Here is a 13,661-nt window from a genome sequence, read left to right as displayed (position 1 = left end):
CTAAGAAATTTGATATGGCTACATACTAGATTAACCTTCCCATACATAATTCTTGTCAGGAAACGGACTAAAAGATCACAGTATTTAACTGAATCAGAACAGGAAATATGTTTATTGGGATATTTTTAAAAAATTAAGACTATCTCAAGCAGGAAACTGCTGAACAGTGAACACAATTTCACAACACAGATTAGAAGATCAATCATTAGAGAGTGATGAAAAATTTTTTAAAATTATTTTCTTCTTAAAAATGTGTTACTTCTAAGAATGTGAAGTGGCAGATGACCGTGCTCGAAGAGGTTTGCATTGGATAATTGCAGACACGACAAATAATGGGAAACATGCAGTATGCTTTAGTGATCTCCAGTACCATCATTGCCTTGTTGCTGTAAAGGGACAACAAAAGGAGGCTTCTATCATACCCTGTATGGTCACAGCTGGATTCCAATTCAAAAGACCAATTCTGATTGTCTGTACCAAAAATCTTTGGCCAAAACCTATGTATCTATCCATTTGCTATAGTTGTTTCAATCTCCTTCTTTGAATCGGGGAGATGTGCAGGAGAAAACTAGCTAACAATCTGCTAAGTACTTGTTTTATGAATCTGGCCCTCAGTCAAGAAGTTGCAGTGAAAAGTCTTTTAATCACCTTCTGATCAGAATTTACTGGATTGTATCTAAGTTCAAGGGTATTAAAATGTGCAAAGGAGACTATGAAAAAATGGCTAGGTTATAGATTTTAACTTCTTAACTAGAAAATTGACTCAAAATAGATTTTCTAATTTACAATGAATCAAAAGAAAAAACATTAGACCATAGCAAAAGTGGCACAAATGTATCAAAAAGCAAATGAATAAACATTTGAAAAGATTTATTATTAGAAATTGTAATAAATTTTGGAAAGATGAATCGATTTTAGTTAAAAGGTATAACTGACAATTTATTGGGCGGGAAGATGCATTATTTTCCAATTGTTATCCACCTACAGTAAAACTGATTTGTGTCCTATTGTATTTTATGGAAAAGGAGAGAGCAACTTTCAGTGATTTAGATTAAATGTATTAATCATAACCAGGCACTGTGAACTATATATCTACTATTAAAGAAGATTTTTGACATTTAATTCTGTAGCAATATTTTGGCTCTGTACCACTCTTCCTAAATCCAATTCCTGCTACAGTTGGCAGATTTCTCCCTTTTAATTTTATGGGGCTTAAAGTAGCATTTAACCACCCATGCGGTAAATAATGCAGGATTAGAAATATTTAGTGTTTTGTTTCCCTTTGAAGAGTACTAATCCATCAACCACCAAATATTTTTAAAACATTTTCCACATTCTAGTAATATTTAATGTAAGATTCAGTAAAACATCCTATGTAAATGAAGTTGTTTTCCTGAAACAAAAACAAAAATCACATTAAACCCTAAAGAAAATATGCATATACATCACTGACGTAGGGAAATTAATTTTATAAAGATATCAGTTTGTGTACAAAGAAAACTTTAATAAATCCTTCCGAGTTTTTAAATATTATATATGATGTGACTATTACATAGTTTATTCTCAGTAAACTGACAAAATATACTTAAGTGTTCTGTTCTCCTGAACAAGGGATAACAATATATTTTAAAATATTTATGCCCAACTTAACACTGAAATGCTAGCTTTTATTTACGCAAAAAACCCCCTTGTTTTTATGTAGTCATTTCCTATCTTTTACTTAAGTGCATGTAAAAGCTGCCTTATGGGAACTTCTATCAGGCAGTGTTCTTAAAAGTTATTCTAGGTACTGCAATTTGCCTTAAATTGCCTTAAGACTTACACCAACAATTAGATTCCAGATTTTTATAAAACATGAACAAAAGAGAAAGCAGTATGGCAACAAAAATCTCAATTGCCACATGAATGCTTTCTTTTTCAAAGTGTAACAGCATGACAAAACAGGAAAAAGGTTTCTTTTTCTCCAGTTTGACTATATTCTATAGAGAATAAAAATGCAATCTACTGTAAACCTACTGTATCTCTCTGTTTAGGTCTTTGTAAAGTAAGCCTTTTAGAACTAAGCAATCCAATGGGATGGGGTCAGGGTTAAGGGGAAATGGGGCACATTTTATCTGAAGCTCTTTAAAGTGTATTTCACAAGTGTTTAAAACATATATACACATATAGCAGGACAGCTGCAACAGAGTTTGCCTGCCAGCTAGCAGTAAGAAAGTGACTGCCCAAATAAACAATTTTCAGTTCTCTGAACTGAGGATAAGTTTCTTCCTTGACCTTTAAAACCATAATCTGCAGCAATGCTATGTCAAGGCTGGGAAACAACAGAATACAGAACTTATTCTCATGCTTGTGAATGCAGGTTTCAAAATCACCTGTCAAATGAGGGACTACCTAAAGTTAATAGTGAAAAAAGGAAAAAAAACAACAAACCACAACAAAAATCAGATCATCAAAAGCAAGTAAGAGTTTGCTGAATCAAATTGCAAGGGGCTGAGTGGAACAGATTTTCAACAGTTATCAAAGCTGTTGGACTGAAAGGGTTCACTTCATCAGTTATTATGGTTTATGCTTCACTTGGAAAAGAAACTAAAAAAGCACCTGCTGTGTCCTAACTGAAGAGACAGTAATTAAAAGGCAAGGACTATCAGTCTCTTGAACCATTCCAGTTGGAAGTGCTGATATTAACAAGCCTTTTCTTGTTGTCCTCTTTATTCTGATATATGATATGTAATTCAGTAATTGGACAAATGGTTTAAGTACACACAAAGATCACGATGCTTTTGGAAAGTTCATACCAACATTATATGTAGGGTTTTCCACAACATCAAGAGACAGAGGAGCTTCGAATTTTCTTGTGACTCACCTCAACTCACAGCATTATTAATTTACTGATTACCTTCAGGAAATGATCTTTCCATTCTAGGATTGCTTATTACCATTTATTTAAAGTTAGCATTGCAGTCTCTGATATTGGGTAAACATGTTTAAGAAAGTATTCACTTCTGCAACTCATTCAATTTAAAGATCTCTCAGAAACATGAAACAAAGCCTAACAGTTCTGTAAAGAAAAGGGTCTCTTCTGTATTCAGTTACATGCTCACTTGCTGTAAATGCCACGTGATAACCATCAGAAGAGGCAGTCCCTGAAAAGTTTTAAGTACCTTCTTCCCTCCTCAAAACTACACCCTCACTATGCACATTTGATTTTCTTATTTCAAGAAACAAAATGGTAGCAAACATGTCATTTTCCAGCTAAGTCACAGGTAAGTTTGGCTACAACCACTGTGGTTTGTTCCACTTCTTTATGGTTATTTTTAACCGATTACAGAACATCGTCTTTATATCTGACTAAAGTCACAGTAATCAAACAGAAAGGCAGAGGAGTACCTCTTCATTCCCGTATTATATCTCTTATTATGAAAGCAGCAGAATAATTTACTCGGGCGATTCAATTTCAACACAATGCATCGTGTGTGTTTGCTACTTTATTTTCTGTGCTGTATTTTGAAGCTATTTGATATATGCATCTCATGACAAATTGCTGGAGAGGACACTAAAGATCCAGTTTAATTCACTGTTTTTACAGCTGCCTCTTACTCTGGGTACAAGCCATATGAACTCAGACTGCATACAGAAAAAACCCCCAACATTTTAAGTTGCAGTTTGTATTTTTGCTTGTTATAAATCAAACACGATTAAAACATTTTAATTCCCCATCTTTGCTTTACAGTTATGATTTGAAAGATAAGCTGCTAAATGATATTGATCACTTTTCAGACAAGAATTTTTTTTAGTATGTATTGCATAAAGCTAGACCAGAGCTAGTGAACAAAACAAATGAGTGCATCTGAATATAAATGGTGTATTTTGGAACAAATCTAGAAGGTCTCTATTAATATGCTCAATCTAGATGTCTAGAGATAGGCAGAGTACTTCTGTTAGATACCTAAAGTGCCACTGTTTTCCCTGTAGATGGCCACCATATGAAATGCAACTGAAAAAATAGACGGACTATTTCCAAGTTGTTTCATCTAGCAGTAGCCCTCATTCTCCCACACCACCTATTCTAGGCAGAAAGAGAGTCTCCCATGGAATGGAAAATGTACTCATGGGAGTTATGGTTTGATTAGCAAGAAACTTTCAGCAGTTTAGGAGTTGTATCTGATCATGTACTTGCTTTCAGTTAAGTGCTAAACAATGTGTTAGCTGAAATCACTGTCACTTGACATTTATGATGTTACTACAGCATAAGATGTTACTCATCAGCTAAGCCAAGGTATCTGTGCATATGTTCCTTGCCTATTACATGTATGGTTTTTCTGTCTATTCTCTGCACTGTATGATCAAGTCCCTGTTAAGCTCAATACAAGGAAACACAACTCCTAACTTGACTCTGAATACAAGATGCTGTTGTTTTACCATTCACTCTTCAAAATGCTGCTATTGAGGCATTAAGAAGTTTCTAGAAGAGACACAACTGAGTGAAGTTTTTGCAGAAAAGATATTACACTCAATTATATTTAAAGACAAATTCTTTCTATAACGATTGCACAGAAACATAAAACATCAGAAGAACCAATATGTACTTAGGAAATCAAAACAAGGCAATTCTAAATGTCTGCAGAAGAAACATTTAATGCAGCCAGACACCAGAAAGGGGGATTTCTTTGTGATAAGCAGCAGAAAACAAGAGGAATAATTATGCTGCCTTATATTTTGAAGTCAGAGGTTTTTAAAATCATTATCTGTAAGGAGTGCTGTAAAACTGTATTACATGTTTTCAAGACAGACACTAACTGAAGAATAAAAGGGATATCATTATGCTATTGCCCTGGTTTAAAAGTAAACTTAAGGGAAATTGTAGATGACTATCATTTGAGCGGTTGGGTTAAGGTGAATTACAAGAAATACTGCTCAGACTAACAGTTCATAGCACTTGTCACCATGAATAAACCACAAGATGCATTTTAAAAATAAGCAGTACTTTTGGCATTTCTGAGACTAATGCTGGAGGGCAACTATTTCGCTGAAGTGGGCTGCTGTTTCTGACACTATACTTGAAGTGAGAGTCCAAGGAAAGAGACTAAGTTACCACATTCACTTTAGCTAGACAGAAGTTAATCTTTGATATTTTAAAGATGTGCTTTGATTGTCACAGCAGGTGAAATACACCAAGAAAACCCACTGTGAGCTCTGTTGCAGAGTATCTGTTTCATTAGTTGCACCTATGAGATATCTTAATTTTGTTCATGAAGTACAATTTTACTTCTATAATATATTAATTGCCTGACGCATTTAAACTTTTTTTTTTTTCCTCCCTTGATAGGCATACATTTTGTAAGAATGAAACTAGGACACAATTCAAGACTGTATATTCTAATTTACAAGATAAGTGATATAGAAGAAAAGAATAAAAAACACACACATGCTCACCTATACCAGTCAGTGCCTTTACAGCTATTACTAACCAGCTAGGGATTTCTGTAGCTACTTTAATTATGGCAGAGGGGTTTTACACTTACGTAACAGGACTAATAACAAAATTCACCAACCTTAGATTCATTGAAATCTAAACATTTGCTATCTGAGTTACTTGTAACTCCTTTATGACTAATGAACTGTAGTTTCAAATGAGCCAGAAATGCTGTGGTATTATTTGTGCCTGTTTGCTGGTTTGATGACACTTTTCATTAGACAATCACAAGTGACACAAAAATCACTGTCAGTTAAAACAAACAGATTGTAAGGCAGATTATTAAACCATTCAGAACTCAAAGGATAGGTAGAACTCAAAATACTTTGTAACAATGACAACTATACTGACAAAACCAATCTACTAATTCTAGTGCTCTGCCTTGAACCATCACAGTATTTAACCGTGCCTTAAGTATGGGTAACACCATTGGTACTACCAATGATGGGAACCACTTTCATAAATACTGATCTACTATGAAACGTGGTACAGGTATAAGCACAATTCTTTATGATGAGTAAGTATGCTAAGCTATTACTAAAGTGACTAAGCAGCTTTGACTCTTGCATCAGGTGGTTACCATGGCAGGTGGAACAAATTATATTAAGCTTGCATCAGTGTAAGTGAAAGCTTTAGCAAAAATCCACTTGAAAAGTAATTTGTGGAAAAAAGAACTTCTTACCAGGCAAAATACATAGCAGGTGTAAGAACAGTAAGCAGTTCCCCCCAAAATATTAGATACACAAAGTTAAGAAGATGACAGATAACATCATCCCCCAATATTCACACCCCATTTTTGAAACCTAGTGACAGAAGCTTCTTCTTTGTTTTCTCATAAAATAAAGCTATGTCAACATGACCAACTTCTGAAGTCTAGAAGTGTGCCATTTGACTAATTCCTTGGGAAAATTGTAGCTTTTCGCCAATAGTGACTGAACACAGGAAGAATCAAAGCTGGGGCCTAAAATGCCATCACAGCAGCACCTCCTCTGCTAACAGCCTGATTTTTTTTGTCTGAAAAACTGTATCTGCACAAAGCACATGAGTGCAGGAAGCCACTCACTCCTCAAGGAAGTTTTTCTCTCTATGTTGTAAAACTAAGGTACTGAGTTAACTAGAGTGAGGATTAAAAGAGCATGATTTATTCACCACATTTTGCATAAGCAGATATAAATTTAAAACAATTACAAACAAGGAAAAAAATTTAAAAAATAAAAGGAAAAGCAGCAAGAAATGCTTTAAAGAGCTGAAAATATTTTTGATGACAAGAAATCTTAATAAAATCCCCATTATAAAAATCAAAAGCCCCTACCCTCCTACGCACTTAAAGGAAAATTCATTCACGGCTTTAGCAGCTTAAGTTTTCAAAAATGTCATCCTCAGACACAGAGGCCTAACAGTCCTGATCTTGAACGAGTGAAAGTCTGGAATCCAACAAGACTTTAGGTTTTTTATCAGACATCATCTAACACCACTCATATTTCCAGAGTTTGACTATTGCTCCAAATGACAAAAGCCATTAATGGAAGAAAATAATTAAAACCAAACAGATATTTCATGCACTTCACAAAATGAATTGTGTTTTATATGACTGTATGCAACACATTTAGTGTAAAAGAATTCTCCACAACACCAAACCAACTTTCCCTTGAAAAGCAGTGTTGTTCCAAAAGTTGCAGAGCATCCATAAAGAGGCTTCTGACCAATACTGTAAAACCAATGCCCAACTTACTCTTTAAGGAAACAGTCCATAAATCTGTAACAAGGTATCTTATCTAATACCATTTCACTCAATTTCCAAAATATTTTGACAAGGAAAAAATTCCTGAAGACACTTGGCCATTTCTTCAGTTAGAAAGAACTTAGAAGCAGAAATGTTTGATTTTACATTTTGAAAGCAGTTAACTAAAAGCACAAGTGCTCAATATATCTTTTCTCCTCACATCAACAGAGTAGTAGTTATCCGACAACAATTTTTTTTTGAGAAAAGCTCTTTTATCTTTGAACTTTTGAAAAAGAATCACAGGATTTGACAGAAATACCCAGACACCTTCAGGTAACAGGTCTCAGAAGTGTAGCTTTCATTCTTTACGTACTTCCTGAATAATTACAACTATGTATAGCCAAGCTCAATAGTACAACCGTGCAAAAAATCAATCCAAGGAGTACAAGACTTAAAATAGGCTGTCTTTAATATCATGAAATCAAAACCCATGACATAAAGGTGATGGATGGAAAAATTGGCAGTCGAAAGAAAGCATCCTTTTTATTGGTCATAGTTCTGCACTTCAGCCCAGTGAAATCACTTCCCAGCTTCCAACCCAGACAGGGAATCCAGGCAGGAAGAGAAGACATGTAAGAGCCCTAAAATAAAACCCCACAATATCTCTCCCTGTCTCAGGGAAGGAACTGTATCAAGAACCACACAAGGAACAGCTAGGACAGCAGCACTGATTTTTAAAAACTTCACTTATTTGTAACAAGAAGTTGTGAGCAAAAGTGAAAATTTTCAGTCCTTGAGTACTAAGTTGGGCAAAACAATATGAAAAACTAAAGAGTAGTCACATTCTATTTTCACTAACTATAATTAACTCTTATTTTCTTTAATTAGGGTTTTGTGATCTCCCCAGGAATTCATCTCAGAAAAGCATGGCAGCCTTAATCATTGAAGGTAAAGAGTTCATCTATCATTCTACATCACAGAAATTAACCTTCCCATTTCCAGTGCATCTAAAATGTTAGATTTCTAATTATATTCTGCTAAATACCAAAGTTTCACTGGAAAGGACAGAGATATAGTACTACATAAGTGACATACAAGTCTATAAACTACAGAAAAAAAGACTGGATGAAAAAAGCATTTCTTCTAAGAAATAAGCATTTCATTCATAGAGCACTACTTCTAAATTTTAGAGTTTTTTGCCTAACAAAAAGAATGTGGATGTTGGGAATAGTTGATCAGGTCATATAACTGCAGAATTCAACCAAACACAGTAAGATTTCAAGCAATATAGCTTATTTAAAATTAAGAGTACATTAAATACTAATATGGTATGAAAGTACATGTATCATGTTTCTGATTACAATTACAAAGTTGCTACTAGAAACTTGACACAGGGGGGATCAAAAGCACAGCATATTAGAAGAGCCATGTTCTTCTATTTATTTTCAAATAAAGTTCTGTTACAAATAATGCTGCCACAAAACAAAGCAATGAAGACATGAAAAGCCAGCATTGTAATTGTATGCCAAAATATATGCCTGACAAACCATTTAATTATGGATTCCACAATCCAAAGGATATAAGCCAGTTGTGCTGAATTTTTTTTTAATTTTCTTGCTCAGATTTTGCAGTTGTCATCTGTTGTATGACAACTCATTCAACCTGCACATTGAATTAGGCAAGGATTTTCATAGTATTTGCATGCTAGATTTTTACTTCTCTTGCTTGTCCAGTGTTGTGTGATCATTAAAAGTGTTTTGACTCAAAGGCAGTACGCTTGATGACAGAAAGACTCATCAGTTTGTTCAAATTAAGCATCTCAGCAAAATGCAGGAAGAGCATCTTGACAGAATCTGAGTGCCAGCTGTGGCTACTTCTAATTAAAGTTCACTAACTGCTCCATAAAGAGCAGCATTCTTCCTCTGATTCTCAGCTCCTACTGCTTCTAGAAACCATGGTGTGAAAATGACGTAAGCTGGCAGTTTTCTCAGTATATAGCAAGTAACAATCACACTCTTAGCCTGATGTTTCTTTTACAGGAAGACACCCAAACAGGCATTAAACACTTTTTGACAGAGGACAACAATATATCAAGGTATGATCATAGCTATTCATTCTGCCTTGCCGAAACCAGTAATCTCTTCAAGGCTTCGCTAGCTGCTATAATTGTGAAACTTAAACTAAGCTTTCCAAAAAAGTTTAAACACACATTGACTGTATGCAAAGGGCTAACTATATGCTTACATTCCCTAGATACCAACTACACATCCTTAGACTGAATACGGGATACTATGTGTGTCTTTTAGGTAGTGTATCTCAGTAGGTAACTCCATTTCTTACTTTTGTCTCCCTTCAAAGTCTGCGTAAAAGCAATGATACAGACAGCAGACTCCTTGCTGTTAAAAAATAATTAAGTGACACCACAACTCTGTTCAATGAGTTGAGTCTGCAGTGTTCTTTCCTCAGGATATTAATCTCTCTAAAAGCATTCTTGTTCTTCTTCACTGTTACCATCTAATAGCAGTAATTACTTCTTGTTCTGTGTTATCAGATGTCACAGGTATTAAATTACTTTTTTTTGTCATTGGATTGAAGTATCTAAAAAAGATTTTCTTTAAGAAGCAATCACTGACAAAAGGAAGCACACGAGCTCTGGCTTATACAGCTATGTTTGCAAGATGGATGCAGCAGATGTGCCCACAAACATAAATAGTCATTAAGAAGGTCAGAAAACTGCATCTGAAGAGCCAACTGCACATCCACTCTATATATGCACTCCTGCCTAAACACAGTGGCTTAGAAGGTATGTTCACGTGTCAACCTTGTTTCACAACACTATGTAAACGATATATTTAATAACTGGAGGCAACTGAATTATCAGTTTTTAGTAGATCAGCTTGCATTTTTGTTACAAAGGGAACAACGATACCATCTCTATATGAGATACCACAACTGGAAGACAAAATGGGCTCCTGAGGTCAATACAGAAAATGTGGCAGAAAATAAACACTAGGATTTTTGATTATATACACACATTCACAGTATATCTTAATCAATTGAAATTTAATCACCTTTTTACAATTTAGAGGAAAAGACAGTTTTTAGGGTAGTTAAGCCATGTATCATCAATACCATGAAGCTAACCTATCAGTTATAATAGCTTCTATAAAATACCAGAGTGAAATTGCAATAAGCCTAGAAAATGGGCTACAAATCCCAGATATGCTCAAGCAAGCACTGAACCAAAAATAAAAATAGGCAGATAGGAAACCAAGAACTAGATAGCATTCATCTAATTCACGACCACTAACAGCAGAGATCACAGGCCAAGGTTTTAAAGCATCTTATTCAGCTCCAAATGGCAATTATTGGACAGGGACTTCAATTATAAAAACCTTCCCTCTTCAAAATGAGTTAAATTTCTAACAGTTCCTTTCTGTTCTCCCCACATATAATAGCCCTTACATTTCTCAGAAGGACCGCATTTTGTTTAGACAAATTAAAATTTGAAAACATTTGATGTTCTCAAATAGTAAAGAACAGCGATGTTGCAGTATTTATCGTGCTGGGGTATGTTTATTACACACTGATAAAGTCTCCCACATTCTCCTGTTCCAAACACTATTTTGGTAAGAAAGGAATAGACTGCACTACAATGAAGACATTTTAACATTTTAAAGTGAAGTCTCTCTTCTCCTCATGCCTTCCTCCAAAGAACAAATTATTAAAAATTCATTAGAATCTTATTTTAGAAAAAAGCTATGGGTAAACCCAATGATTAGACTGGGCAAAAATGCAAGGACAGTTGGATTTTTTCTCTTCACTTATAAACATTGCTTCTAGAGCTGAAGGCACTAAAAAACCCCAAACACCTCTCATTTGTAGTCACAGCCTTAGAAAGGAATGCATACTGTCTATGCCAGGTACATCGCTAACTTGCTTTTATTTTTTTTGTATATACCCTCTCCCCTGACCACACAGAAGTCAACCAAACAAAAGAGAATAAGGACAGATTTTTCAAAGCAGACTTTTGGGAGGGGAAAAAAAAAAAAAGTCAGAATTGTACCACAATCCATCCTAGAATGCTTTCAGGATCAGAAAAACTTAAAATAACTGGGTTTATTTTCACTGTGAGAGAAACATGTTTTCATATAGACATAAGATATACACTGAAAATGTTAAATAAGCCCCCCTCCAAACCTTTTCCTTCACTCAGTTCAAAATAAGTACTGAGAAACAGTATTAGACTGTTTCTGCCATTCAAGTACACACAAATATTCCATTACAATAGAATTTCAGTGAGAAGAGTGTTAACTATTAGAAAAACCAAACACACAATATCAGGTAGCAGTAGCACTGTAATCTTACCGTTCCATTGCTTATCTACAACATTAGGGAACAAGCATGAGAGGAATATGCTTTTTAAAAAACCTCTAAGAACAGTGCACATTAGCTTACAATAATAAAAGCACCTACCAATGCATTTGAGTTTCCTGAAGCCTTTTTTATGTTTCTTGCTGGCATTCCATGAAGATGACTAAATCTACTCTGGAAACCTACAAAAAAGAAGAAACAATTCCAAGCATCTGGAAAATAAACCTCACAAAAGAATTGAATACATTCAGTATGCAGAGTAGCTTAAAGGGGATTTGACCACTGGTCCCATAAAAGATCTGTATTTGAACATGAGAAGAGATCCTTGTGGCAAAGGGAAGGTACAACAAAATTCTTTGGCAGCAAGCTGAGGTCTGACAACTTCAATCTTTAGACAAGAGTGGGTTCCTAGCTCTAAATGCAATCTAACAGTGGTACCACTTACCATTGGATACACTGGATCCACAGTTGCCTGATGTATTTTAAAGAAAAAAAAATAATTTATGTTTTCTAAGTTACAACCTCAATCCTTGCTCTAAAGGAACCCTTCCCTCTTCTCTATAAACAATAGGGCCTGACCATAGAGCAAATCAAAGCAGATGGTCACACTAGTCTTTCCAGCCTCCGAATTAACGAACTTCCACAGAATTCTAAAACATCACCACAGAAGCCAGGAACAAAATGGAATATAAAGGTTCACTTTAAATAACACTTAAGAATTCTCAGTGTAAACATTGAGACAACAAATAAAAGAGCAGCCTATCAAGATGAGCCAAGTTTTACACTTTCTGACTTTTCTAATCATTGTTTTTAATTATTTCTCTCTAAAGATACCTTAAAAATTAAATAGTTCAAGGAAACAAACTAGTAGCTCCAAGATCTTGTCAACATTTTACATATTTTGTAAAATCCACAGATATCTTCCTACTGTGCCCAAGTGATTCTACAGTTTGCATTTGCTTGATTGCTACTTACCTCTCCGTCCTGAACGGGACATAAGAGGGAAAGTACCAGTTAAGATACTTTCAAAGACTGGATCAGGCAATTCTCTCTCCAGTTCTGTAGAGTCTTCTTGTTCCCACCATGGAATGACCCCTGTAATTCCACATGCTCCACCAGATTCATTTTCGTGAAACCAATCACTCTGCTCATCATCACCTGTGTGAGGGCAGTATCCCACAAGCCCCCAAAAAGAGGGAGGAGCAGAGAAGATAAAAATCAGATGTTACCATCAATAAACACTCTGACAGGACAATTATTTCTTTTGCTTTATAGCTGTATAACAATTACTCGTATATAGCAGTTCTACTTGGAAAATGTTTCTCAATAGCATGACAAGCACTGCTATCAATGAAACCACATAAAATGTAATGTTTTAAAACCAATTTACAATAGTGAAAAACAATAATAAACTAGTTAATTCTTTGGCAATAACTGCAGGGAAATCCATTTAAGTTAATGCACTTTACATATTAACAAAAAACAAGCCTTAATCTCCTGCAGGGAATTAAAAGGTATAAAACTGGGAAACTAGTTCTTTGCAGCTGATAATGGTATATAATTAGCTTAATTTCATGATTTGTATGGCTAGTAAAAGGGGAAAACAATCATGAACAGATGTGACTAAATGAAGTTAATCTGATTAAATTCACTTAGAAATAAGTTTTGAAAAAGTTGATTTTAAATGAAAACTGACAGTATCATGTGACTGAGAATTATGCTGCATTATACCACAAAGCTGGTCATTTTTACTAGTAGTATTTAAGTACCCAGATTTAATGTCAAAAGTAAGACAAGACTGAAAATCTGATCTTAAAAACTTAGCTCATAAACACATTGGCAACTAAAAATATATTGTTACATTTGTTTTAAAACATGTTATTTTCCACAAACCAGGTAGTTTACAGAAGATCAGAAAATATCTTCACAAGACATGGCAAATTTCATTTCTTAAACCTTAAAGTTAGATTCCAAAGTACATGCTGTATATTTTAATTCTACTTCAAAGTATCCAAACCATGCCTTGCTATTTCTGCATATAAATTGTTTGTCATTTCAATTTTTAATTAGAACCAAGCAAGACACAAATGC

At 34.7% G+C, this 13,661-nt stretch overlaps 1 protein-coding gene across 3 annotated transcripts in view; it reads right to left on the bottom strand.

Moving 5' to 3' along the window:
* GPATCH2 (G-patch domain containing 2) overlaps positions 1 to 13,661 on the bottom strand; it is a 126,342-nt gene that overhangs the window by 91,590 nt on the left and 21,091 nt on the right. For 2 of the 3 annotated variants that reach the window (XM_074817896.1, XM_074817898.1), the window contains exons 4-5: positions 12,546 to 12,728; positions 11,673 to 11,752 (exon numbers count right to left, since the gene is read on the bottom strand). In XM_074817896.1, coding sequence (XP_074673997.1) covers positions 11,673 to 11,752; positions 12,546 to 12,728 — 263 coding nt within the window. Of the gene's footprint in view, positions 1 to 277; positions 387 to 11,672; positions 11,753 to 12,545; positions 12,729 to 13,661 lie in introns of those variants that run through there. The other variant, XM_074817899.1, reaches the window with a different exon arrangement.

This window comes from Strix aluco, chromosome 3 (genome assembly GCF_031877795.1).
Source record: "Strix aluco isolate bStrAlu1 chromosome 3, bStrAlu1.hap1, whole genome shotgun sequence".
Classification (NCBI taxonomy): domain Eukaryota; kingdom Metazoa; phylum Chordata; class Aves; order Strigiformes; family Strigidae; genus Strix; species Strix aluco.
Note: the sequence above shows the minus strand (reverse complement) of the source record. Positions and strands in the feature narration are given on the sequence as shown.